Source organism: Phaenicophaeus curvirostris, chromosome 22 (genome assembly GCF_032191515.1).
Source record: "Phaenicophaeus curvirostris isolate KB17595 chromosome 22, BPBGC_Pcur_1.0, whole genome shotgun sequence".
In the NCBI taxonomy this organism is placed as follows: Eukaryota; Metazoa; Chordata; class Aves; order Cuculiformes; family Cuculidae; genus Phaenicophaeus; species Phaenicophaeus curvirostris.
This window is the reverse complement of record NC_091413.1, coordinates 2,519,088-2,545,652: the sequence shown is the minus strand read 5'-3', so window position 1 is coordinate 2,545,652 and position 26,565 is coordinate 2,519,088. Positions and strand designations below refer to the sequence as shown.

Genomic DNA, 26,565 nt, shown 5'->3' with positions numbered 1-26,565 from the left:
GAAGAAAGGTTCATTTGTCTAACCCTGGAGAGGAGAAATCAAAGGCAGCCTAGAACCAATGGTACCTTTCGGAGACAGAAGATGAAACTCCCATCTACTCACAATGGAGCTGTGAGGGGCTGGAGGGGGTTTAAGTGAGAACTAGTGGCTAACTTAGAAGGAAGCTTCTCCTGTGTTCTGAAAACAGCAGTGATCCCTGACCATCAGGCAGAGCAGAGAGAGATTTTTCTGCACAGCTCACAGTTAGACTCTGCTTTTCTACTCATATTTACTGTGGGATAGTTTCACTGTACCTACATTCCCAACAGATCTTTGTTTCACTCTTCTCTGCCCTGAGGTTTTCCCAAGCAAGACTGAGAACCTCGTTCTGTTGAGCCTCCCCGTTCCCTGGTGATCGAGGACCAGCAGAGTCAGCTTGCTTGACCTGTAGAAGTTTTAGCTCAATGTGTCTGGATCCGTGCAGTTCCCAAATGGCTCATTAGCCCCTTTTCTCACTTCACCTGGTTTGAAATGAAGGCTATAATACATCGTTCCTTTTTTTTTCATGTGGAAAGAGTACTTCTTTCCCTTTGTAGAGTATCCAGGGATATCCTCATTGTCAGGGTGGGTAATTCTTTGCCACTCACTTTGTACCAATAATGAGCTCAGATGGTTCCAAACGCTCTGCGGTCCGTGTTATTGTGCAGCTTGGGGAGCTGGCAGTGCCGTGCCTGTGTCCTGGCTACTCTGCAGAATAATACCTGCGGAACAAACCCGTGAGTAATGCCGTGCTCCGATGCCGATTCCTCCTCCCGCCTCTCTGTGAACTGCCTGAGCTGTAATTTGGGTATTATTTGAACAAGTCTCTACAGGACGAGATCAAACACTCCAAACACATTTCCTTCTTTCTGCAGGGAAAGGAGGATTTACCACTACTTCATAATGACAAGGGAGCACACAGCTTCTGTCCCTGAAATAGCTGTGAACCAGGTGTTACAACCTTGCTGTCCTTCCTCCATCCTTGTCCCCTTTTTCCTATCACTGTTCCCCCATTTTCTATCCAACTGCACTCCAAAGACTTGAAGAGAAGAATGACTAATGTATGACTGTTGTTACAAAGACACTTTGCCTGTGCACAGCTTAGACTGATGGGAGAAGGAGGAGTTTTTATCCCATTTCTGTCTAAAGGGAAAAGCATGAACTTATTTCTGACCATTAGAAGGCAGAAACCCCTGTGCTCAAACAACACCACATGAGCAACGTTAAAAACAAATCACCCTTCAACATGCTTCCTGTAACAAGTTTTTAACACAACACTGTTGGAAGATTCTGCCTCTCTCTGGGATTTCCCAAAGGGATCTGCAGTCAGGATGGTGCAAAACCAGCTCTCTGCTCTACCCACTGAGTAATTTTCAGTCACTCCGAGTCAGTCACAAGGGTTAAGACACCGGCTTCTAACCTGCGGTGTGTCTATGATTTCTGGTTTTCTAACTGGAGACAAATACTTTAGTGGGTGAAGGTGCAAAGAAAGCCAGTGATGGCATCTCTTGGGCCCAAGTATTCCATATTCTGGATCATTTGACACTCGATGGGTGGCACCTATTCATTCATAATTAAGCCTGGAAATTCTTGTCTGGCAACAAAGGAAAAACCAGGCGTACTTTGATGTACAGACTAGAGGCAAGAGATGAAGTTGTGCAGTTTGTATGTGTACTTTGGGTGCAGTTCTGTATAAAAAACCAGTTCTTCAGAACCAATGTGCAGTATTCATACCAGAATAAAACACTACTGCTGACCCAATCCTGGAGAAATCAACAGAAATTATTTCAGAGGATTTTGGCTCAGATCTTGCCATGTTAAAACACTAACAGCCTCAAAGTTTCTATGCTGCAAACTCCCAACACATCATAGAGGCAGAGTGTCCTACCTTTATACGAGCAAACTTGAATTACGGAGGCAGCTGAGCCATGACAGCACGGAGCTCAGTACTGTGTGTCTTTATTCCTCTCCAAACTAATTATCTTCTAATACTACAGAAAGTTCTCTACATTGTCAAAAAGAACCTCCCTGCCACTTTACCGTAGGCTGTCCAAACCTCTTGGAAAATGCCGATCTTCAAAGAGTTTCAAAGCAATCATCAAATTATTCCATTAAAATAATAACACTCCCTGAAAGCACACAGGAATGCAGACACGCTTCCGCAGGATTCATGCAAAAGTAGTTCTTGCTCTGAAAGACTGTCAGAAAACTTGTTCTTTCTAAATGAAAAAGAGGAAAAATGAAATAGGACTCACCATCCTCATGCCCTTCTCTGTTTCTCCGTCGATGTCTGTCTCGCCGGTGGCTAATAACTGACTCGGTTCCTGTTTCATTGTCCAGGCCATCCCGGCTGCTGGCAGCATTCGGGCTGTCAGAGAACAAATAGGAAGAAACAGTGGAGTCATCTGGTTTTTTGTTTTTGACAAAAGCGGTTGTGGGTGCGAGCACGTTGGTTTGGAAGCCAGAAACCTCTTCTGCAGGTCAGCTGCAGTCTGGGTGCAGCCCCGCAGGCTCCCCCCAGCCCCCAAAGTGCCTGATGGGTGAAAAGACACTTCAATATCCATGCCCTGAGACACAGTGTGATTTGCACAAGTTGTATCATCGTGATGCTGAAAAAAAGCTGCTACAGGGCTGCGGTGTGAAGTTTCCATAGGGAAAAAGGCCTGATGGGCTAAGAAAAGGGATAAGAAAGGGGATTGCTTTAGCATTTAGAGACAACCACCAGGCAGCTTTAGCCACTAACATGCTTGCAGAGGAAATGGGATTTCAGCTCAGTCCCATCGGTAGAGTCCCTGCCCCTGGAGGGTTTCAAAAAACACGTAGCCGCAGCACTTCGGGACATGGCACAGTGGGGTTGGGCTGGCGGTAGGACTGGATGAGCTCAGAGGGCTTTTCCAGTCCTAACGATTCTGTGATCTTATGATGCTATGATTCTGCTGAGAACCAGTTCCCTAGGAAAGTCACTGGCCATACTCTTCCTCTCTGTTCCACAAATATCTCCCATTTAAATGGAGTCCCAACTCCTATCTGCCCTTGGCAGCTGCTGTTTCTGCCCAGCACGTCCTTCTCAGGCTCACAGAGTGTGTTATGGCCATCACCATATGTAGAGCACAGCATCTGAGTCATTACTGTCCTGCTTCTAGAATTCCCTGAGGTCGGAAGGTGCTGCCATGCACATTTTACAAAGGGAATAAAAGCAGCAGTGGTCCAGCCAACTGGTCCCACGGGCTCCCAGAACAGGTATATGTGTAAGCACGTGTGCAGCGTTCCATGGAAAAGGACTGCTGGAAAGCCTTCTGCACGCCCACACGCTTTCTTTGCCTTCATGAAATGTGCTGACATGCCCACCACACAAATTGGGAAATCGAGGCTGTTCTTCAAGTGACTGCACATTTTAAGCCCCAACAGAGGGACCGAAACGCAGGTCTGTATCGAAGGGCAGTCACGGGTCTGGCTGTGTTTCTTGTTTCAGTCCAGCACAACTGGAGAGGGAAGGAGGGTGACAGATTGCCAAGGCCACCCCAGGCAGCTCTCGGACACCTCACCGGCACCATCTACCGACTGCTGCTGCTCCTCTCCAGGATTAAATCGCTTCCCAGGCTAAACCTGCCTACAAAGAGTGCAAAAGGAGCCTCACAACTGGCTTGTTCCCTCTCTCATTGCTGGTCAAATTAAATGCAATCCCATTTTCAGCGCACACACCCCAGAGCTGCGTAAGATGGTAGCTCAGCAGTGACTATTCCCAGCTCACTCTGCACCTCCACTGCTAAACCAGGAACGGCCTCACCCATTCAGATGAACGTGGATTTGGCAGCCACCGAACAGAAGCAGCAGAGCATGAAATACAGGATGAACTTCAGGACCCTCATCAGGGAGGGGAAAAGTAAATTTTCTTTGGATTTAATTGATGATGAAGGAACAAACCAATCCTGTCGGGCAGCTACTTGCAATTACCACTTCACTGCTGACAAGGATCTCCTTCCCTGGGACGGTATTGCCTGCTGACCTGACCACTCGGTCCATTTCTTGTATTCTTTGCTGACCAACAACATTTCTGTTTGTACAATTATACAACACCTAGTTGTTTATCACATGAGAAGAACAAGAACATGAGCCAGAGAGTACAATCTCCGATTTTGCTGCTCCTGACTCTGCGTGACCTGTGTGAGTTCCTGCCCCACTGGGGTTCCCACATCAGCTTTGTAACACGAAGACATCACCACTTGAAGCCCTGTGCTGGGTGCCGGCAGGAAGACCAGACAAGATGCTCTGGACACTCTAGAAGACAGCTGGGACCTCAGGAGAGCACAGCTGGAATCCCATCAGGCTGAGCACATAGAGAAGCGAGTGGCTACCCACACAGACTCGTGCTCGACTTCCAACACAATTAGTTTTTTAACTGAAGTTTGATCTTGCAGCTCTTCCATCTAGGCACAGGTCAGGAATACAAAGAAGTGGTTATGTTCTACTTGCAGGCCATGTGATTGCACTCAAAGAGGCCTCTCCCAGGCAACATAACGCAATTAATGAACGCAGGAGGGCGGTAAAGCCCCTGCAAGGCACACGGTGTCAGGCAGGGTTAGCATTTCCCAGGAGTTCTTGTACCCTCTAGAAGGCATTTATCTGTACAAGACTCATACACAGCGCTACGGGCTCCTCCAGGCAACAAATGTCGCAGAAAGCAATGAGAACACATGACACCAGGCAAATCGGGACCACATTTCCCTCTCCAAACACCCACTAAGATCGCAGCTAGAACCAGGTTCTGCTTGAAATCCTCCTGGGGTGAATTCAGAGGGCCAGCCCAAACAGGAGGCATTCTGAGGACAGACTTTGGCTTTGCACACGTAACAGGAAATAACAAGGCTACCATTCCAACAGCTGACTCCCAGCCTGGCTACACACCGTTCCGGCTGCCAGCCTCGCATCCACACCAAGGAGGGATCATTCCTTCGATAAATTCTTGCTCTCAATATCAGTATTGTGCTGGCTCTGCATACTCAGAATTATACGTAACATAGCAATAATAAACGGTCATCAGCCATACCCCACAAAAAGCATTTTGGGCTCCCTCTCTACTTAGCTCTTCCACAGCGGGTTTCAAAACAAGATTCATATGATATATGTTTCATTCTAACAATGATAAGTTTTTTTCTTCTCATCCCCCATTTTACTTCCTCAGTTCTAATAAGTATATCATTTTTCTAAAAATAAATAACTGGCTTGCAGCAGCAGGGAGAAACGTGGTGAAGAAACATATGGGAAAAGCATTTTTTGGTGTAAAATAATAAAAAAAAAAAAGACAACTTGCTCTTACTGGAACGATGGAGGCCGGGAGTCTCCAATGCCACCTGTTCTCTCAATGGGTGGAGGAAGGTCAGCGTGGCTCTCGGTGCACTGGGATCCCGTGTCCGAGTGGGAGCTTTCAGCCAGGACCAGCTGCCAAGAGAAAGAAGAGAATTACACACGCTCATACAGGCTTCTCCGCCTTCTGGCCACTGGCTACAGAAGTCATAGAATCATAGAATGGTTTGGGTTGGAAGGGACCTTAAAGAGCATCTAGTTCCAACCCCTCTGCCATGAGCAGGCACACCTTCCACTGGATCAGGGGCTCAAAGCCTCATCAACCTGGCCTTGAGCAGCTCCAGGGATGGGGCAGCCACCGCTGCTCTGGGCAACCTGGGCCAGGGCCTCACCACCCTCATCGTGAAGAAATTCCTCCTTAAATCTAGTCTGAATCTGCCCCTCTCCAGTTTATACCTAGTCAGACTGGAACAGGTGACCTAGAGGTGGAAAATAAAAAGGTTTATAACCTATTACCAAGCCCCTGAGACATCCAATTGCTTTGCCGAAGCTTTTAAAATGTGACTGTAAGGTCCTTAATTAAATAAATGCGCAAATAACAACTCAGATCATTACCTTTCACTACGAGGCAACAAGGTTTCAGCTTCCCTCTATTTTTAGCTGTGGAAGAACTTGCCCTATATAAGAATCATAGAAACATTAAGGTTGGAAAAAACCTCTACGACCGTCAGAATCCAACTATCAGCCCGTGACAACTAAACCATGTCCCAAAGTGCCACATCTAGATGCTTTTTGAACCCTTCCAGGGATGGAAACTCCACCACTGCCCCAGGCAGCCTTTGCCAGGGCTTCACCACTCTTTCAGTAAAGACATTTTTCCTAATATTCAATCTAAACTTCCCCTGACACAACTTGAGGCCAGGAGACTCTCGCTATATTGGTTAATTTATCAAGAACTAATTCTACTATAATCCTCAGAGAGATGCTGGCTGTTAAAGAAGGGGATGGAGAAGGAGAAGGAACAGGACAGGAGGGGACTGGTGTTTGGTATTACTCCTAAGAGCATACTCCATAAACACGAGAAGGCAAACATACAACAATCTCTTGAAAGGAACTGCCTGAAGACAAAACAGCTCCCCAGCACCACATGGAGGCAGCTGCATTATTCAAACTCTCTTGTCACCAAAGCAAGAGCAGCAGAGGAAACACTGAAGGGGAAAATAACACGAGCTCTCTGAATAACTTGATAATTAGGGTTTCTTTCTGTCAGGTGGGGAAGTTAATGGGAGATGTTTAGAAAGCATGTTGGCATTATGGAGATGCAAGAACATCTCTGAGCCTGGCTCGCTCGCTGAGGAGCCTCTGTGTAAATGCTTTCACAAAATCAAACCAAAAGAAAAGAAAAAACCTGGGTGTAGGCAACGTCTGTACATCCCCTCACTCTTCCCACTCCAAATTGCATCAATATATGCAAACAAAGTACACTTACTGGCATTTAGGCACATCCTTTAGGGTGAAAGTTTAACCCGGAGGAATCAGAGAGTCATGCAATCATCAAGGTTGGAAAAGACCTCTAAGCTCATCCAGTCCAACCATCAGCCCAACATCACCGTGCCTACTAAATTATGTCCCAAAGAGCCATGGCCACATGTTTTTTGAACACCTCCATCACTTCCCTGCGCAGCCCATTCCAAGGCTTCACCATTCTTTCGCTGAAGAATTTTTTCTAGTATCCAATCTGGTGGAACTGGTTGGGCTTTGAGAGCCTTTCCAACCCAAACCATTCCACCATTCTGTGAAATGCACTGTGGTTGAAAAAAAAGGAGGAAGCCTGATCTACCCAGCATAGACAATTTCACATTACTAAAATAAACATCACGTTCTTGATAGGCATTTGGGGGCCTTCTAGCAGTGCAGAGTCCTCTTGCCTTTGACAGAATTCCTGGTGGAATACAGGGCCTCATCAGTAAGTCCTTTTGTGCGATTGGTCCTTTGGGAGCAGCCTCCGAGTGGATAATGGGCCATGTCTGTGAAGCTTTGACTTGGGATTTGAGATGTCTGGGACTTGATAGGAAATAATTACTTTCAACTTGTAGATGAATGTGGCTGCACTGAAGTTGCTGTCAAAAATACAAATGGCTCTTTTGGGGTATTTCTTTAGTTACTGTTATCAGTCCCTGAGCTCAGAGAAACACCAAGAGCTGCTGCTGCTCTAAGGAACAGTAAGAATTTAAGTATTGTAGTTTTCATGCTGGTAGACAAATAAATATTTAGCTGGATGAGAGCAGAGTGTAACAGTGTTTGCTTTTTCCCCTTCCTCGGCTCGTTCTTGACTGGTGTCTTTGGCCATGAATGTTGAACAGACTGATTCCTTGAGCTGGCTTAATTAACGCCAGGGTGAGTTTGCTCAGATGGCTGCTGAGCGCTGTGAAAGGCAGTTCTTGCTATAATTAAGTGAAAAGCATAAGCAAACACAGTGTAGAGGAGGAAAAGGGGAATTTGAACTACAGAGAGGTGAAGTGATTGATCCAAGGGCTCACTGAAATCAGCAGCAATAATCTGGTTGGAAGGGACCTCAAAGCCCATTCAGTCCACCCCCTGCCCTGGGCAGGGACACCTCCCACGGGATCAGGGGCTCCAAGCCCCATCCAACCTGGCCTTGAACCCCTCCAGGGACGGGCAACTTGTGCCAGGGCCTCCCCATCCTCACAGGAAAACATTTCTTCCGGAGATCTCATCTTAATCTCCCCTCTTTCAGCTTAAAAGCTTTCCCCCTTGTCCTAGCCCTGTACTCCTGATCAGGAGCCCCTCCCCAGCTTTCCTGGAGCCCCTTTCAGAACTAGAAGCTGCTCTAAGGTCTCCGCAGAGGCTTTTATTCTCCAGGCTGAAAAACCCCAGCTCTCTGAATCTGTCCTGGGAGGTGCTCCAGCCCTTGGATCATCTGTGTGGCCTCCTCTGGACTCGTTCCAACAGATCCATGTCTTTCCTGTGCCGATGCTCCCCTGATAACTCGCTCAGGTGCCTTAAAGCTTAGGAATGCTTTCAGCAATCCTGCTTTCCTTCTTATAAGCTCTGAACAGGATAGAAGAAGATTTACATCACAGAATTGTGTTAATATCCTCTTCACTCTGAGCCAGGTTTCCTGCCCAGCTCTCTCTTTTCCCTGTGTGATAATTCAATCAGATGAATGAGGGTAGAAATAATCTATGCAGAGAAGAAACAGGTCCTGAAATCAGTTCATTTTAGCTATACAAAAAAAATCAACAAGAATCTGCTTCCGTGGATTTCCCCTCGTTGACTCCGTTAGGCTCCAAGAAGCAACAAAGCACTTTGCTGACGATCATTTAACTGCCCCAAAGGTCCCGTGTCACCCTGTGCGGGACAGACTAAACGGTTCTAACCCAACAACATTAATTGCAGTTCCAAATACAGTGTCTAAAACGCTTAGGTACAAACAGGACAAGTATTATCTGCTGGCACCCAGATAATAGAGAAGGAAACAACAGAGAAAGGCTCGCACAAGGCTATGACATCACTGCCAGCCAATAGGAGATGGTGCACATTCCCAGCAGCCACTCAGGGAATGGTTCCCAGATGTTGCAAAGCCTTCCTAAAAAACGCAGATAACAGCCAAGCGACTTTGTGCAAACTGCTGGCAGAGGCCGCTCGGCTGGCTCTGATCTGACAGCAATCACAAGCCAATTCTTTCCACATTCCCAGCTTCCACTGGGAGGCTCTCCCAGGGCCGGGCAAAGAGAAGAGAAAAACATGCTAAGCTTTTGCAAAAGGCCTGAAGGTAACCTACTCCCTTCCATACAAGCTATTTATCCAAATTGCCCAGTAAGGACCGGAGCCTGAAAAACCCAAATTGCATGAATAATTTCAATTAAGCAGTCCCAAAGAACTAAAATTATCCTCTGAAAAAACCTGCGTCCTAGGTTTTATGCGTGTGTGTGAGCAGAACAGGCAGACGTGTCATAGAATCACAGAATGGTTGGGGTTGAAAGGGACCTCAAAGCCCATCCAGTCCCACCCCACGCCTCCTACTGGATCCGGTTGCTCCAAGCCTCATTCAGCCTGGCCTCGAACCCCTCCAGCTACGTCCTCATGTAAATGCATTAACAGAAGAACTATTGGATGAAGAACGCAGCCACACAACCAGCACTGGCCCCTGTATCATTAAGAAACGTAAATGTCAGCCACAGAAAAGGAATCCAGGACACAGCAGCCCTCCATCCCAAACTGCTTAGCCCTAAAATAACCTCAACAATAAAACCCACCCCATTATCAAAAGGCCAAGATCTAAGATGCAGAGGAGAAAACCAAGCAGGACACAAGAGGGATGGGAGGAGGTTTAGATCGTTAATTAGCAGCAGTGATTCTAATTCAATACTAATATCCCTGTACACTGAGATCCAAGGGCAGGAGAAGTAAGCAACGACTAAAGACTTGGGGATCCTCCCTTGAACCTTCTCCCCTATGGAAATCAGTCCAGCGTATGACACCAAGATCAAAATTCCTACTGAGGACAAACAGAAGGATTCAAATGATATTAAAAAAGATTAATATCTCCAATTTCCATATGTCAGTCACCTCATGAACTTCAAAGTAGCCTCTGCATCAGTCGAGAGGTGTGGGGAAGAGCCAGCTGAGCTGCTCCGGGTACACTTCATGTTCCCGTTTTAAATACATTGCCTGGGTGTGAAATACTCACATGTACAGGGCAATGATTTACAACCAGGGCAACAATTATCACAGATGGGTAGGGGAAAGAATGCCAAGCTGTCAGCTACCAGCTGATACACATTTTCTAACATGGGAGACAAAGAAATCTCAGCCCCATCACATTAAAAACCAGAAAAGGAAACAGCCCTGCCCAAAACGCAGCTTTTAGAAAAGGTAAAGACCAACTTTGCTAGCCCTGAACTACACGTATGTGATTATTTGTTAGGATCCAGGGAACAGGGTATTAAGGGGTTCAAAACTGTGAACAATTAACTTACAGCGAGATTTACATAAAGCTCCTCCAGTAATTAGCAGCAAATAGAAGCAGATAAGCGCTGCAATTTTATGGGTGTTAGTGTGGAAAAAGTAATTTGCAATTCGTAATTCAGGTCAGACACAGATGTTGCAGCTGATTGTTCGGCAAGGGGAACAGAAGCCCTTGTCAGCAGCATCTGCAAACGGTGCGCTGTGATCTCCGAGGAGAGAGCTATAAACTGAATCTGAACAAGTGGGATATGCATATAAATTTGGAAACAAGCTGATGGTGGGAAGAGGGGAAAGAGGCTTTTGAAGCGATGTATCTATCTGCAGTACTCACACCAATCTGTGCTGCCTCTGCCCCAGCAGAAACAGATGGGTTTAGGATGCCTTGTGTCATTTGCTGCCCAGCAGCAGCGGCTGAGGAGAGCCTGCATGGGTATCACGCTCACAAAAAGCTCTACACCATTGATTCTCCAAAACAGTTAAAGCCACACATCTAAATTTTGCTTTTAGATCTTTGCAACAACAAAGTTTTTATGTTTAAATCACCTTTTCAGCCCTGCACGGCTTGGTGGACTTTCCTCTAACATATAAAATAGATCACTTAATAACAGGATGTTACAGATATAATGAAAAACTAAGCCTTTGATCCATGTAATCTGAGATTCAAGGTCCTACTAAAAGTCCAGATCCATGTCCCAACTATCGTGCTACTCTGCTCACGGTATCAGCCAACGAATGAGCCCCACGGGCAGATGAGCCAACTTACCCAGGACACCACTCTTCCATTGAAGCAAGGTAGCTTTGCGTTGTCATCTGAGATCTCCTCCTTTACCACCCTGGAAAAGAAAAAACACATTAGGAATACAATCAAGGGTTTGAAATCACATCAGAAGGGACAGTGGTTTGCTTAAATCGTCCAGGGAAGATACAAATCTTGACTAAGATGTTGTTATCGGCAACTCTTACATCAAGTCAAACAGCAGATTCGTACCAGAAATACATCTGTGGCCTCGAGTCCTGACACAGGGGAATAAGGACAACTTGGTTATGACATTCTCTGAGCCTTAAAAAGGCCAACCACATTTTCCTTTATTTATGTTTTTGTGTCTCTTGTTGCTGTAGAAAAAAAACCCACAACAGCCACAAAGTAATGGACTGTGCATGAGGTGTCATGTTATGAGGGGGGAAAACGATTAGGAAGGAGAAGAGACCAAATGGACAAAGTGTTTCTTTCCACCTTATTTTTGGAAAATTAGGAATAAATATCATCACTAATACCCACATTTGCACATCTTAAACCATTTTTTAAAGCAGGAAAGAATATCCTCTTCTTTCTCCATATTTATTTGCATTGCAAATAGCCTGCAGTACAATGTCAGGCAGATTTCATCCCTTTCCTGCTATTGGAAAGGAAAACATCTTAAAATATCCATTTAACTCCTAATGCATTTGCCCTCCCTTCACCTTTTGGCAGCAGGACACAGACCGTATGACTTCAGCATTGGCTTCAGTCATTTACACCTGGGCTCTAAAAGGACAATTCAGAGTAAACTCCACTGAAACCAGCAGATCCTCAGTGCTTCATAACCCTCTGACAATTCAACGAGGCCCTCAGACCTGTAATTCTGGAGCTGCAAATTCCGTGTGCAGACAGAGGATTTCAACACCCGCACGCACCTCCAGCAGCAATGAATTGACTCAAACTCAAACCTCGCCTCTCCTGTTTCACTGAGTCCTGGAGGGAACACTCACTCAGAAAGGCTCCAGCTGCAGGATCACCAAATAAAGATGCTGCAATAATTTCACCTTGACAGCTGCCTGTTTTAAATGACAATATTTCCCCCCTTGCCATGGGAAATGCCATTGAGTGCACCCCAGAAACCACACGCAGAGTTCTGCCCCAAGATTTAGGCAAAATTAAGCACTAAAACCATCCTGATTGTGAAGTTCTTTCCTGAGAGATGGCTTGGGGGTCTTTCTAACACTGACACAGCCAGTGGCAGGCAGGATATCCTTGCAATTCTGCATGGACTGGTTCAGCCGTCCCCATGATGGAAAACCAGCCCACTGAAGTCATCACAAACCAGCACACTATCGCAGCGTCAGCCGCCTGCTGCAGCTAAAGGGAATAACTTTCGGATCTGTTGCAACTTGAACTACTAAATATAGCCTTGAGCTATGAGGCAAGAGAATGACAGACTGTAATTCCCAGCTTGCTTTGGGTAGCAACCAACAGTGCCAAGAACATCAAAGACAGCAGCAACCACTAATTTCAAATATCGCTGTTTTACAAATCATTATTTGTAGTAAAGATGCAGCTCCTTTCAACTCTCAGGAAGGGGAAGCAACAGAGAGAAGGCAAGAAAGGAATACGAATGGTTACAGCCATATGCTTCAGTCCGAGGACAACTTTGTACTCAAGAAGATGTCTTCTGCTCTACAAGAACTTAGGAGTGAGGGCTGAGGGAGACTCATTCTGTTGTCTGTGTCTGAAACACACAGGGTCCCTTAGGAGCTGATAAAAAACCAAGGTCTTAAGGCCCTGTGGAATTGGTTCAAAAAAAGACCCAACCTAAGCCAGCATGGTAAGGAGGAATCACAGAATCATAGAATCACCAGGTTGGAAGAGACCCACCAGATGATCGAGTCCAACCATTCCCACCAATCTCTAAACCATGTCCCTCAGTACCTCATCCACCCGCATTTTAAACACCTCCAGGGAAGGCGAGTCAACCACCTCCCTGGGAAGAGGTGATGCATACCATCTGCCCGAGATCTCCAAGCAAGGTAAGGAAGAGTCTGTTGGTATTGGATGTGGTCCACTGCGGAGATAAAGCATCGGTGCTCCCAAACACAGTCATTAATAGACTTATTGGTCAACAATCAGGAGAGGGACCATCTGCTACCAAGAAAGACATTCCCTGCTCTTGAAAAGTTAAAGCTTCCCTTCAGAGGAGGAGATATTTGTTTCCTACATCCATCCCGTCCCTGGCAACACCATGGTTCTATAAACGTTGGCGAGGTGGGAACACATGCAGTGTCTCTTCCCAGCATGTACAATCCCCTGCTTAACCCAGGTTTGAGCCACTCTGGGCAAGAGAGAAGACAGCAAATAAACACCTACCCAGGGTCACGTACAGAGCTATCACTCAACGAACACAGAACAACAAACCAGGCATTTCCAGACAACTTGGGTCCCAACACCTCCCAGCAGCTGGTCTACCCCACAGGGCCCTGCTGTGATCCAGCTGGACACGATTCTCCTCAGCAAAGGGGAGGGAGGACGGACTCTGCCAGCACACCAATAACTCACATGGAGGTGGTTCTTCAGTGCTAAGAGATCAGGCAGGGATGGTTCACAAAGGCTTGGAGTGATAGGACTGGGGATAAACTGGAGAGGGGCAGATTTAGACTGGACATATGGAGAAATTTCTTCACTATGAGGGTGGTGAGACCCTGGAACAGGCTGCCCAGGGAAGCTGTGGCTGCCCCATCCCTGGAGGTGTTCAAGGTCAGGTTGGATGGGGCTTTGAGCCTCCGATCCGGTGGGAGGTGTCCCTGCCCATGGCAGGGGGGTTTGAACTAGATATCTTTAAGGTCCCTTCCAACCCAAACTATTCTATGATTCTATGATTTGTATCATTTTCCTCTTCATCACCCTCTAGAAAAAGCTTGGTGCACAAGTTGTTACGTCGTTTATTCATCCTTCAAATGCACCTACCAGGTAAAAGAAGGACACGGGAATAACTCACCCAAGGTCACACAGTACATCGGTGACAGAGGATGGAAAAGACCCCACACTCCTGAACAAGCACCCGTCCTACACTGCCAGCACGATCCCCACTACCAGCTCTCACATCAACCGAGCCTTCACTTGGAAACACAGAAAAGGGTGTGGATGTGTGGGGAAGGGGAGGAGGGAACAGTTCGCAGCAGCTCACATCCTCTGCTTTATTTGACCGAGAGCTGAGGTTTAAAAATTAATTACTAAATGAAACAATCACTGCTGGTCACAGCCCCTCCTTCCTCTCGCTTCCTGGAATTGTGTCTGGATCCTCTGGCTCTGCTCCCACCATGCTCCGCACAAACAGGTACCGGGTTCATTTACCAAACCAGCCTTGTTCTCCTCTCATACCTCACCTGTTTCTGTGACAGGCTGATATTCCTGGTTACCCTCGGAGAATCCTGACCTTTTGTTCTCCTCCCAAGAGGATTTTAGCCCAAAGACTCAGGATTGTTCAAGCTTACCCTCACTCTCATCCCTCTGCCACGCTCTTCGTTGCCTCAGAATACACTCTGACTCCATATGAAGAGCAGCAAGGGAACTCCAAAAATTCTAACAACCGATTCATACGCATTTAGGCAACTGGATATTAAGCTGTGGATTTGATAGCATTGCACAGTCTTGAGTTTTGATTGCATTTGCAATGAGGGAACACCAAGTGAAGATATTTGTAAAATTCTACTAGCTGGGCTGGCAGATTCTCAGCTCACCTGAAAGCAACTTCTGCTTGGGAAGCTCCCACCTTCTAATGCAGTTTGACAGACACCTGCCCATCAGACCAGCAGTCGGAACTCCACCGGTATCCCACTCCACTTGGCTGCTTCATAGAAACTCTCTGGACTTCACTAGCCATAAAAATATATTTTTAAAGCTCTGCAGGAAGAAGCCCTTTCTGAAGAAGGCCCAGACTTGTCCAGCTACTGCACCCTGCCTGCCAATATCAGGCCAAGCTTCCCTGCAGAATATAAACATCTCTGAAGATGAGACTGTTCGCTACAATGCCAAAGCACAGGAGAGAGGAGAGCCAGTTTTGAGAAAACCTCAGTAAAACAAAGATGCGCTGTTCCTTTAAGGACAGTTTAAATTGCAGAAGGCACCCAGCAACCCCAACAGCTGCCACCTCTTGCCCTTCTGATCACATGGAGAATTGCAACTACCCCACTGGAACCATGCCTGCAGCTCTATAAATAGACTTTCTGAAGCTGATTAACATTTCAGGTTCAATGTTTAACGCTGAATTAAAACTTTAGACTTTTGCAGCCGAGGTCACAACACAGAAAGCCTTCAACCGGCCTCCCGACTTTTAGAAACGGATGGAAACAAAGCCACCCGCTGAATTTACACGTGAGGCTTAGCCAGGACATAATGTTTCTGCTGGAAACCAGAAAGAGGGGAGGAGAAGAGAAATCTTTTTGCCAAGCAGATAAACACCATAATGCAGCGCAGAAGGGCTCTGCTCAGCACAAAGGATCTGCAGCCTTCTGCGATGCCTGAAAGCCTCAGATCTTGTCGGCATCCCGCTGAGCCCGGGAGCAGGAATCGTGCCGCAGCCTTCCGAGGCAGACCTGCAGCGCTCCTCAACCAAAGGCTCGTGCCAATCTCCCCTTAAAACACAACAGAGCCAGACTGGAACCGGCGATCACCTTTTTAGGCTGTTATTCATACCCAGCACTGACAATGCTTTGCCTTTCCATATAAGCACTCCCACACGAACCTGTCAAAACTGAATATGAATGTGCTACCCACAACTGCGATGCGAACAACACACCCAGCAGTGGGACAAAACCTTCACCAAAATACCCTTCAATAAAAGAGATATGCAGAGGCTCAGCATCCAAGTCCACATCCCTCATGGGTTCTACAGAAATTGTAGCAAGGAACTGCGAGCAGTGAGCATCAGGGAAATCGCCTCCTCCTGCACAGGTGACAAATGTGTTCGGAAAGCCTCTTTTTCTTCATTTCTGTGATGAGCTGCTCCTGTCTGTCTCATGTTACTCTACACTTCTAAAAATCTAAGCATAGTCCTGGTGGTTCCACCTGCAATTAACAGTTAATGCATTCAAATGTTTATACACCAGTTATCCTCTGCCACATCTGATCTTCATCACCACACTAAACACTTTTGCCCACACAACTGCCTCTTCTCTGTTTTCTCCGCTCCACCTTTATTCCTGGAGGCACATCCAGCAGTTTGTCACACTGACTATGGATAATTTATTGTCCTTCAGGAGAACTGCAGGATACTGGAAAAGTTTTGGCATTTAGGTCCTACACCAGATACCAACCTACGCTTAGGCATGTGACTGAAGTAAGAATGACTGTATTTCCTCAGAATCATGCTGAAGCTACCCTTCATTTCAAGCTCAAAGCTTCACTTTTTATAGCAATGAGCTGGGACTCGAGGACAATCAAAGCTGTTTCAGTTCCACTCTGGCACCAACCCACTGCATGACCTTGAGGTGAACATGGATCTGTTGGAGCGAGTCCAGAGGAGGCCACGAAGATGATCCAAGGGCTGGAAGGGAGAGGGAGGGAGGGAAGCAGAGATCACTTGCATTACAGCTGCCTGGACGGTGAAGCAGGGGAATTCTGCTGTGCAGCAATCCCCGTTAGCCATCTGCATCGCACTTGCAGCACTTTTAAAGGCCTCTCAGCCATTCCAAGTGCAACACAGTGACTCACACTAAAAGGCTCCACGTGTTTTGAACCAACTGGTGCCCGGGCTCCCAGCCCAGATCCGTCTCATCCTTCCATTTCAGTCAAGTGCCGCATGGCCTGACTCGTGCTGGGCCACAGACCCTCACCAGAGCTTCTGCCCATCGCCTCCAAATACATTCACTTGGTAGCATCTATGAGGAATGCCTTCTAATTAAGTATTTCAAAGTATTTCTGACTGACTGTTAAAGAGCAATGGCATGCAGGGAATATGATTTGCTTCTCCACTCCTTAATTAACAATATTTCAGTGGTCGTGCAGATGCTCAAGGTGTGAACATCCCGCTAAAATACCAGCATTTATGGCATTATGAGTTGATATCTATAGAAATTATTCTGGTTTTAGCACCGATAGACCAAATGTTCATCGTGTGATTCTCCACTCCACCACCAGCTAACTTCGCAGAAAAAAGGTTACTCCGAATCATGTGCATGGAGAAGCCAAATAAATGGTTGATTTTTGAAGTTCAGAGGCCTCACCATTTGTTTTCATCAACACCATCCACTCCCTTGGAAAGGGTTTGGAACAGAATTGCCTAAAGTGTCCATAACAAGGAAAGCATTTTAGCCACACTGAGAGTCTTCTGCCTTTTCTGTCATTTCCCTTTTTCCTCTACCCTCCATGTTATTTAGTAAATTATTTATGTGCCCATATCACAATCTCACAGGTGTTAATAAATCGATCCTCGCAGCTGTCCCAGGGGACAGACAGCACCATCTCTGCTGTAAAGACAAGGAAGCCACAGCACAAGGGGACAGGTCAGCCCAGATTTCCAAGTCCCAGTCCAATGGCTTAGTTACAAACCAATAAATATTAACAAGCCCACATAAAATTAAACAGTTCTTAAAAACCACCTAGGAAAAACACTGTAAAAGAGAGGCCACTGCCAGCAGTGAGTTGGTTGTGGGATGTCCGTTTGAACCAGCCGGTTCTGATTCCGCTTTCCCCAGGGTACAATTATCTTCAAAACTTCGGGGCAGGACACTCTCTAAACAGCATTTAGAGATGATATTCACACAAAGTTGAAGTAGAGATGCAGCCTTGTGAAAATCTAAGCCTCTCCAGGCTGAAGTCAGGTCACAACCCTGCATACCGAGAACTACAGACCAGCTCATGGAGACGGCGTGGTTACTAACGCGCAGTCCAAGTGCCATTCTCCAAGCCAGTTCTGAAGCTGAGAATTGAAAGGCAAGGTTCACGAGGCTTTTAGCTGATCATCAACAGCTCTCAGCCCCACTGATGAACAAACTGGAAGGTTCTTGGCCACTCAACCTACCACATACCAAGAAAATCTCTAATTTTGTGCCAAGGGAACGCAGATTTTGGTTATAAAGCCTCCCTCAGCACAAACTGACTCAAACAGTACGGCCTTTTAGCTGTGCTTCCACACCTTTCAAAGTTACTTGAGAAGTGCCAATAGAAGCGCAGCACTCAAGCAGATGCTGAGTTAAAGACATCTGACAAGCTGAGGAACAGAAAGGACCTTGGTGGAAAGGTCACAATCTTTGAATGAGAGTGGAATTACAGGACAATGCGCTGACACATCCAGCAGAAAGAGTCCACCGGAACGGAGCTGCGGCACTGCAGTCCCCTCATGGGTCTGATCCAATGGGTTGTCAAGTAAATGCCATCCTCAAATTACCAACACGAACTCTGGAAGGTGAAATTCACTCCCAAGCCAAACACAAGCACAAATACTACATTCCACTTGGTCTTGACGTATCAGCGTCAGCCCAGGGATGGATCTGCTGTAGGCAGAGCTACTGACCGAGGAGGGACGGCACAGTAAATAATTCAGAAGGAGGTTATGATGATATAATAAGTGATATCCAGACTACTACAACCTAAGTCCTTTTCCAAAAACCCAGAAGACAACTCTGCAGCAACATGTTATTCAAGATATTGGCCACTGATAAAAACAGAGCCCACTGACAGCAAATGTTTCTTATCTTGGTGTATTTGCACACATTTCAATGGCCAAGTGCCCAGGCAGTTGTTTGTGCCCCCAGTTAAGACCTTTCAGCATTCTAAGCACCCACTGGATAAGGCAGCAACTCCAGACCTCATTACAGTCATTTAATTCCTTTTCAATACAGGTGTCACACAACCTGGCTTTCAGCTGCCAACCAGAACGTGGAAGCTAAACATACAAGAGAGCAGTCAAGATAAGAATCGATCCTTCTTCTTCTTCTGTGAAGTGTACCTTCTGTGCTTTTAAAAGCACCTCATTATAATAACAAATCTAGGTCAAAAATGAGCCACAAGTGCTAATCGATACCTCACAGAAATATTATTTACAGACAGATTAAAATAATCGCTAACAAAGTGATGAATGCCAAGCGAGTTAGACGAGAAATAACCACATTATCCAGCAACAGCTACTCCAAGACTCCGGATGCTCAGGAGAAAAGAAGCCATTCATAAATTTATTTAGTATGGTCCCTCTGCAGAAACCTCAAACACTTATTATAGATAATCTCTCTCTCCCCCTAGGTTATTCGTCTAGACGTATTTTAATTAAATGGCATAATTCTGGTCAGTGATGTGGTGAAAATTATTCAGTTTATTTTAATACGGGCTTTTGGTCTGCGTTCCTCCACCTTCCAGAAGGGTAACTCGCAGCCCAGGACGGGTTAGGTGTCTGCAGGAATGGATGCAATAGTGCCTGTCGCTTCTAGACCGATATAAAACACCGGCACAGAGGTGGAGAGAAGCATTTCTGTTTGCCTTCTAAAAACATGCAAATGGCAACTCTCCCACAGAGATCCACAAAAACCCCTAAAAGACCACGTATCCTTTTTTTTGTGTGGGAAGCCACCAGAAGCCTTTCCTACTCGGTTCTCTATACCAGGTTGAAAAGTGCTCTGGAGAGAAATCTAAATCACAATTCCCAGAACCTCTGCCAAATCTCAAAGGCAGCCCAAGAGGGGTAGAACATGAATCCACCTCATGGCTGTTTCAGCCGTTCAACACACAGCCTGGACAGCATCTACAAAGTATTTTGGAATCCAGATCACAGGATGAAGTTGTCCTCATCTGTACTCCTTCGAAGTTTTGTTTCCCACAGGGAATGACGTGCCGCTGGGGGAGGAAAAGAGCACGTCCAGCCCTCTGACGCTTCCCTGGGATAGCAACACTGCAAGACAAACTTCTAATGCAATGAAAAGCTGGGTTCAGACCTTTTAGTTTCAGACCTAGCAATAAATTCCACCCATGCTTCAACCTCAAAGAATAACTGGATTTACAAGTTTGTTTAGGCAGTGAAAAAGAGCTTGTCGCAAAATCCCAAGTCAGATACAAACTAAGGAACAGGTAGTCTTTGGATACACGACCACACGGGCTGGTGATCACTCTTTAAACATTTTCACCACAATAGGCCAAAAATTTTTGTTTTCACCATCAAAACGAGTTCCGGTGGAGAAGCGAAACAGGCTCCTGACTGCAAGGGCTCCCCCAGCCCCATGTTCATGTTTAGTCATGAGTTTGCTACTCCAGACAATGCTACAATGAGTTGCACAAAAATATCTACTATTGCATTTAGAAAAAGAGCAAGAACGATCGCACAAATTGCAGTATCCAATATTCTTGTAAAAGCAAATTGGGAGAGGTGCTGCTTTGAGAAACCTGAAGTCTTCCAGTACAAGACAGCTGTCCGTATAAGCATCGGACTCAGCTTGGGACACATAGCAGGGCTGCAAAGATTCCTTCCAAATCCTATTAGAGAAGCAAAGGCCGTTTGCCATATTGAGTTCAAACTAACGAGCGCAAATTCACATCACAGCACTCACAAACACCAAGCTCCTACACGCCAACTGAACTACAATCCAGAAGTCACAGGAGCTTTTCACAGGTCAGGCTTTCGATTGACTCGACATCGGGAGATGATAACACCGGAACAGGGAACCCGTAAAGCTGCTGCTTCTGTTACAAACGCAGCAGAGAGGCAGAACAGCTCCTGTTCGACCAACCCACACCACAAATCCTGAGCAGCTTCTTGAGCGTTCCCAATCCTATTTTTGCAGAGGGATACCGATAGCATCTCTCAAGAGTACAACTCCACTTTGTCATTTCCTAATTCTGATTTCATTGAGACACATATCCTGCTGTTTGGCAGAGCCAGATAAGAAGAGACCCAATCCCAGTGGTTTTGTAATCTGTCCATTCCTCTCTCACAGCTGTCTTCCTATCTTTACTCCTTTTTTGTGAGGGACTTGGGAAGCCCAGCAGCTCTGTAACTGCAGCACTTGCCAATGGTTCTCCCATCAACCAGAGGCTGATTTCTTAATTAGTGATCCCTGGAGTCTAAAGAGAGAAAAAGAAGCTGTTAAAAGGAGACAGCATGCATGAGAAGGGGAGGGAGAGGGGTGAGTACGGAATATAAACTCTGAAACGTGGACTAGTTGTTTAGATTTGCCCCAAGACGCCAAGTACCTTATCCACAGGCAAAGGTCCAGCTGGTGGTTTTCAAACCAGTGTCTGCAAAGCCACCAAAAGCCAGGCTGTCTGGGGGGAAAATCAGAAGCGCACACTAAGCAACTCTCTCTTTTACAGGATCTTAAAGAGGGGAAACAGTTCAAGACACCTTGGCAGCATCTCAGTTCTAACTTTCTAACACAGCTATTACCTTCTGACCCTGTCCTGAGTCACTGTTTTCTAAAGGAAATCTGTCCAGAAGAAAACACAGCCACGAAAGGAGGCACAGTCAGACTCTCACAAGCCAGGGTTGCTTTCCCTCGCCCTGGCAGACGCTGTTCTCCAGCAGTTCGGTGCCTCCACACCCAGGGACACAGCTCCTTTTGAGAAAACAGCTTTAATAAGAGTTCAGCTTTTGTGTACTGTCTCCAAAAGCCACTTTTTGCAGTGTTAACCGATATCTGCCCCTAATGCATAACGCTCAGGAGAATGAATCATATCAGGAAAAGAGCAATACATTTTCAAAGCTGTTTTTGTTTTGCATTTACATTTTTATACTTACTGTCCTTAGAGAAAAGAATGTTTTAAGATTTCATGAGCTGGCAGATGTGCACGTCTCTATTGGTTTTATTTACATTATTTGGCTGCTGTAAGTAAAACTAAAGAATAAGAATACACGAATGTGAGAAAATCGGCAGTCTGGGCAAGGAAAAGTCAAGGTGGTTCTACAACTACTTGAAATAAGGTTTTAAGAGCTAATGCTGCTTTAAAAGTCAGGTTTTAATTTCACAAGCACCTACACCTTATAACCAAACGCTTCAGATTTAAAGAACAAATTGTTAAGAAAGAAATATTTGAGACAAACTCTTAGAAAAAGCACTGAAAATCAGAAACACGTTTATTCAATACAGGCAGCTCTGGCTCACATCCATTTTTAGATGCATGGGGGCCTGCTAAGTTGAGGACAACGTGACATCCAGCATCCTGTGAGGACAAATCAGAGGTATTGATGGAGTGAAAGAGAGGAGGCTGTTCAAGAGGGAGGAGGAAAAGAAGACAATCAACCAAACTACTGACTCAAAGGAAGTATAAACAAACTTCTAACCCTGGAGAATGGAACCTTCCACTCACCCAAAAACCAAGTACAGACAATGCGCTTCAATCCTTCACTCTTCTGCAGAACCAGAGAGACGTGTTTCCAGAAACAGCTTCAACCTTTCCCTGACTGTTGAGGCCATCAACAACGACACAAAGGATAGTGGTGTCTGTCTGCTACTGAATTCCCAGGCACTGGAAGCTGAACCAACTGTTCAAACAATTCACAGCGTTCTTTTCCAACCTAGAAGCCCACCCAAAGCCACCATCACTTAACCTTATTGGATCCCTACGGTCACAAAGTTCACATGAATGTCCCGTTTGTCCATAGAGTTATAAAGCCATTTCCTGATTTGTATGACATTGCTCCAAAGAAATCAAACAGAGAGAGCTCTAATTACGACATCCAGTCCGCTGTCGAGAGTTCACAGTGCCCCGGTTATTAACTGACATATTGTAAAGCTTCTTGTCAGCTTGGAATGCAGAGACAAACCACACTGCGATTGCTCCTAGAAGCCCTCAGGATAAAAGGAGAAAGGAACAATAGGACCCAAGAGTTTCTAGGACTGGAAAAGAGAAAAAAAGGTCTTCTTTTGCTTAATTTGAAGCAATGCATTTTATTGTGGTGACAGTAACAGACTCAAGGCTGTCAAAACCCATTGCATCCAGGAGCAATCACTGGAAGCAACCTCTAGTCACTTTGCCAGGCTCTGCTAGATAATTGTGTCACGCATTTGTTCTTGCATCCAGTACATCCCAGGTCACGGTCCCAGATCTTGGGCACAGCAAGCGATTATATTTCTACTCACTTGTTTTCTATTACTCTCACTTTTATTTTATGTAAAGAAAAAAGCAAGATGCTTCCTTAAAAAGGATAGAACTGTTACATCCTAATGGATTTCTCCCCTTTCTGACATTCTGTCTTCCTAGGAGCTCACACTATGCCTCATGAAAGGTGATGCCAGTTGTCAGAAAGGCCCCCTGCCTGTATAAACAACAATGAAATAACCACATTGCTTGTCTCTGCACCTTTTCTCGAATGGAAAGAACAAGTGCGATTCATGCAGCGACTCATGGGACAATGCCAGGACAGATGTCCCCAGCCAGAGGTGTCCCCACAAGAAGAACCTGTCCAGGAGATGCCTCCTAAAGCCCAGTCACTGCCCTCCAACACCGATGAGCCCCTCCAGTCAGGAAGGAAAATACCAGCTCTTTTTGCACTGCCTAATTTTAGCCACATAAACTAAAGTCAACTTGGCAGTAGGAGCGCGAAGCTGCCCTGCAGCACAGGTTAATTCACAGTAGCATTATCTGCAATTCAGTGGGTTACTGTTAATTTGGTCTGAGCGGGAGGAGGGGGAGTGTTAGCAAAGACAAGAATAAGCAGATGACAAATATGCTTATTAACCACGTTGAATAAAAGATGTATTAAAAAAAAACCTAAGGAGGGAGGGGGGATGAAAAGCAGGGTGTGAAAGAAGCAGGAGCTGGAACAGCAAAGCTAATGTAAACCATCAAATGCAACCCCTGCTGGGACGATGTGAAAGAAGAAGAGGCAGGCTTTTCCACATTAACTATTTGATCGCTCTGCTCCAGATGCATCCATCTAATAGCACACGAGGAACAGGATTTCCATTTACCCTGCAGGTAATTCTTACAAGCTGGAGCCCTGAAACAGCACTGGCAACAGCAAATAAATTCACTTGGCATTGCAAACCTTCGTTATCTTCACCAAGCATTCATCAGGGTGTGCTACGCAGGAGCCACCACAAAACACGTAAAGCACCAAAGAACTCTTAACAACGCTCCAGCTGCCTGCTCACAGAGGCTCCAGGGCCATTACTCAGTTTACCTTCATTCCAAGTACTCTTTGGAAGGCACATTCTGTCCCATTTCAGGATTTGTTTCTAGCACCACTGAAGATTTTTGCATAGACTGAACGGAGGAACTTGTCGAGCACGTCTACAAACACTGCCACTTGCTCAATAATCTCTCATGACTAAGTATTCCCACATTTCCCCATGGCATCAGAAATCCAACCTCCCCCTTGAATTCAACACTTGAACCAGCACCTCTCATTATAAACAACACGGTTGGTCCAGAAATTCCTAAATATTCATGTTTTCTGCAGCATTGGTTATCTCGTCATCGCTTGCTACCAGGGTGAAGCTTTCTTCCTCAGGAGGAGCACAATGTAATTAAGCATCAGACACTTCTTTGCATGTTCTGGTTCAAATAAAGACAAGCTTGCCATGTATCCTTCTCTCTTCTCTCTCTATCAGGTGAGGCTCTAGGCTTGGTTAGTTTTTGATCCCCTTACTGTGCCTTTCTTTGTCTGTAACTGAAACAGGTCATAAATTACAACTGAAAATATAAATATATACAACTGGAAATAAACAGATTTAAAAAGTAGCTCCCAAAAGACTTGCAAACCCACTCTTTTAGTAGTTCCATTCTTTCTGCATTGGCAAATTATTTTTATATACTTATATAATTTGGAGGAATCAACCAAGAGCTTCTCCTGCAGTGACCGCCAAAAAGCAATGGGGCAGGGAGGGGAGAAAGAGCCTCTCTGCCACTAAGTGAAGCAAAAGGGAAGGGAAATCTGATAAGGGAGCATGTGTTTGCACTGGGATCCTTCTGGAAGGGCAACCCCCGTGGTTATGTGAGCCTGCAGCAAGCTGGAGTTGTATTCTGGGTCAGAAGTTTTTACCAATCAGAACTGAACCCCCAAATAAAAGCCCCTATTTACAAGCTTCCCAGGGATGTAATTTCAACGTGTTTACAGCCTCCTCCAAAGGTGCAGCTCATGTACCTAAATGGAGCTCGGAGCCAGTTTAACTGGTTGCAGTATCAGGGACTGATCACTTAGTCAAGGTCAAATACAGAGTAACTGGAAGAGGGAAGATTGCACGCAGACCTCAAATCCCAAATCATAGCCTCAACCACAGTCGTTCTTCTCTTCACATCCCAGAGAGAAGTCATTTAAATATTGCAGGTTTTGGATCGAATTGAACTAACAAAATTCTTATTTTCAGACGACTTTCAAATCTATCTGCTCCTCTTAAACTTCACAGGATGAATACGCGGTTTTAGCAGCCTAACAGTTGTTGAAACACAACCCTCATCCCAGTTCCCCACAGCAAGAGAGCTGCCAACAAGCAGTATTTGCACACTCACTTACTAAGGAATTTCTAATGCAGCTGCTTCTACAGAAATGCAACAGCAGGGTAAGAAAAAATAAAGAAATTGTGATCTGGAGGCTCCCTTTTAGGGTTGCTCCTCACAAACTGCTGAGCGACCTCTATAGGAAACCTCTCCTTCCAAAATCAGAGCGATCTTAAAAATAGAATGATACAAACCTAGCAGCTTTCCAGAGCATGGGATGGGCTCCGTATCTCAGCCATGACAACCAAGACTGAAAATTCCTGTGAATCACAGAATCACCAAGTTGGAAAAGACCTCCGAGATTGATGGCTGCCCCATCCCTGGAGGTGCTCAAGGCCAGGTTGGATGGGGCTTGGAGCCCCTGATCCAGTGGGAGGTGTCCCTGCAGGGGGGTTGGAACTGGATGGGCTTTGAGGTCCCTTCCAACCCAAACCATTCTATGATCCTCAAGCGTTTCACTCCAATCATGTTTTGTATGGTTTGAATATCCTCCAGACGATTTTCATACTTTATCTTACCAAGGCCACTGAAATAACCAAAAATGATTGTTATTTCCTCAGTTTCTTACATTTCACATGGAAGTAAGCCACAACAGAATCCCAGGGCAGATATTTAGGTCATTACTTCCTCAAGCAGTGTAAATTGCTCTGTATTTGCTCAGCAGCTTGTCTCAACTGATTAAACTCTACAGCAAAAATTGGAGGACGAGCCTCCAGTAGTCTCCTCTGAAAAGTGGGACCCCAAAGCACCATCAGAAAATCCCCAGTAACATCCGCCCACTTGTCCAACACGCTCATTAAACCTAGAGCTGGTGCTTAATTAACGTAGAGATTGGCATTCCAGTGGCAGGCAATCCAAATGTCATTTGCTAAAAGGCAGGCAGTAACCAGATAGGAAGAACAGAGCTTACACATCAACACTGTTCTGCACATATAACCTACATTTACAATTCTCTCTTAGCTCCGATGCGGAAAGAAGATCTAGAGAATGGTGTGCCCATTCTACATCCCACTGCTCAACATCAGTATTTACAGAATCACAGAACGGTTTGGGTTGGAAGGGACCTCAAAGCCCATCCA

General features: G+C 45.7%; 1 protein-coding gene across 2 annotated transcripts in view; it reads right to left on the bottom strand.

Moving 5' to 3' along the window:
* DVL1 (dishevelled segment polarity protein 1) overlaps positions 1 to 26,565 on the bottom strand; it is a 66,042-nt gene that overhangs the window by 25,716 nt on the left and 13,761 nt on the right. For both annotated transcript variants that reach the window (XM_069874775.1, XM_069874774.1), the window contains exons 3-5: positions 11,078 to 11,147; positions 5,336 to 5,457; positions 2,274 to 2,386 (exon numbers count right to left, since the gene is read on the bottom strand). In XM_069874775.1, the coding sequence (XP_069730876.1) occupies positions 2,274 to 2,386; positions 5,336 to 5,457; positions 11,078 to 11,147 (305 nt within the window). The remainder of the gene's footprint in view (positions 1 to 2,273; positions 2,387 to 5,335; positions 5,458 to 11,077; positions 11,148 to 26,565) is intronic.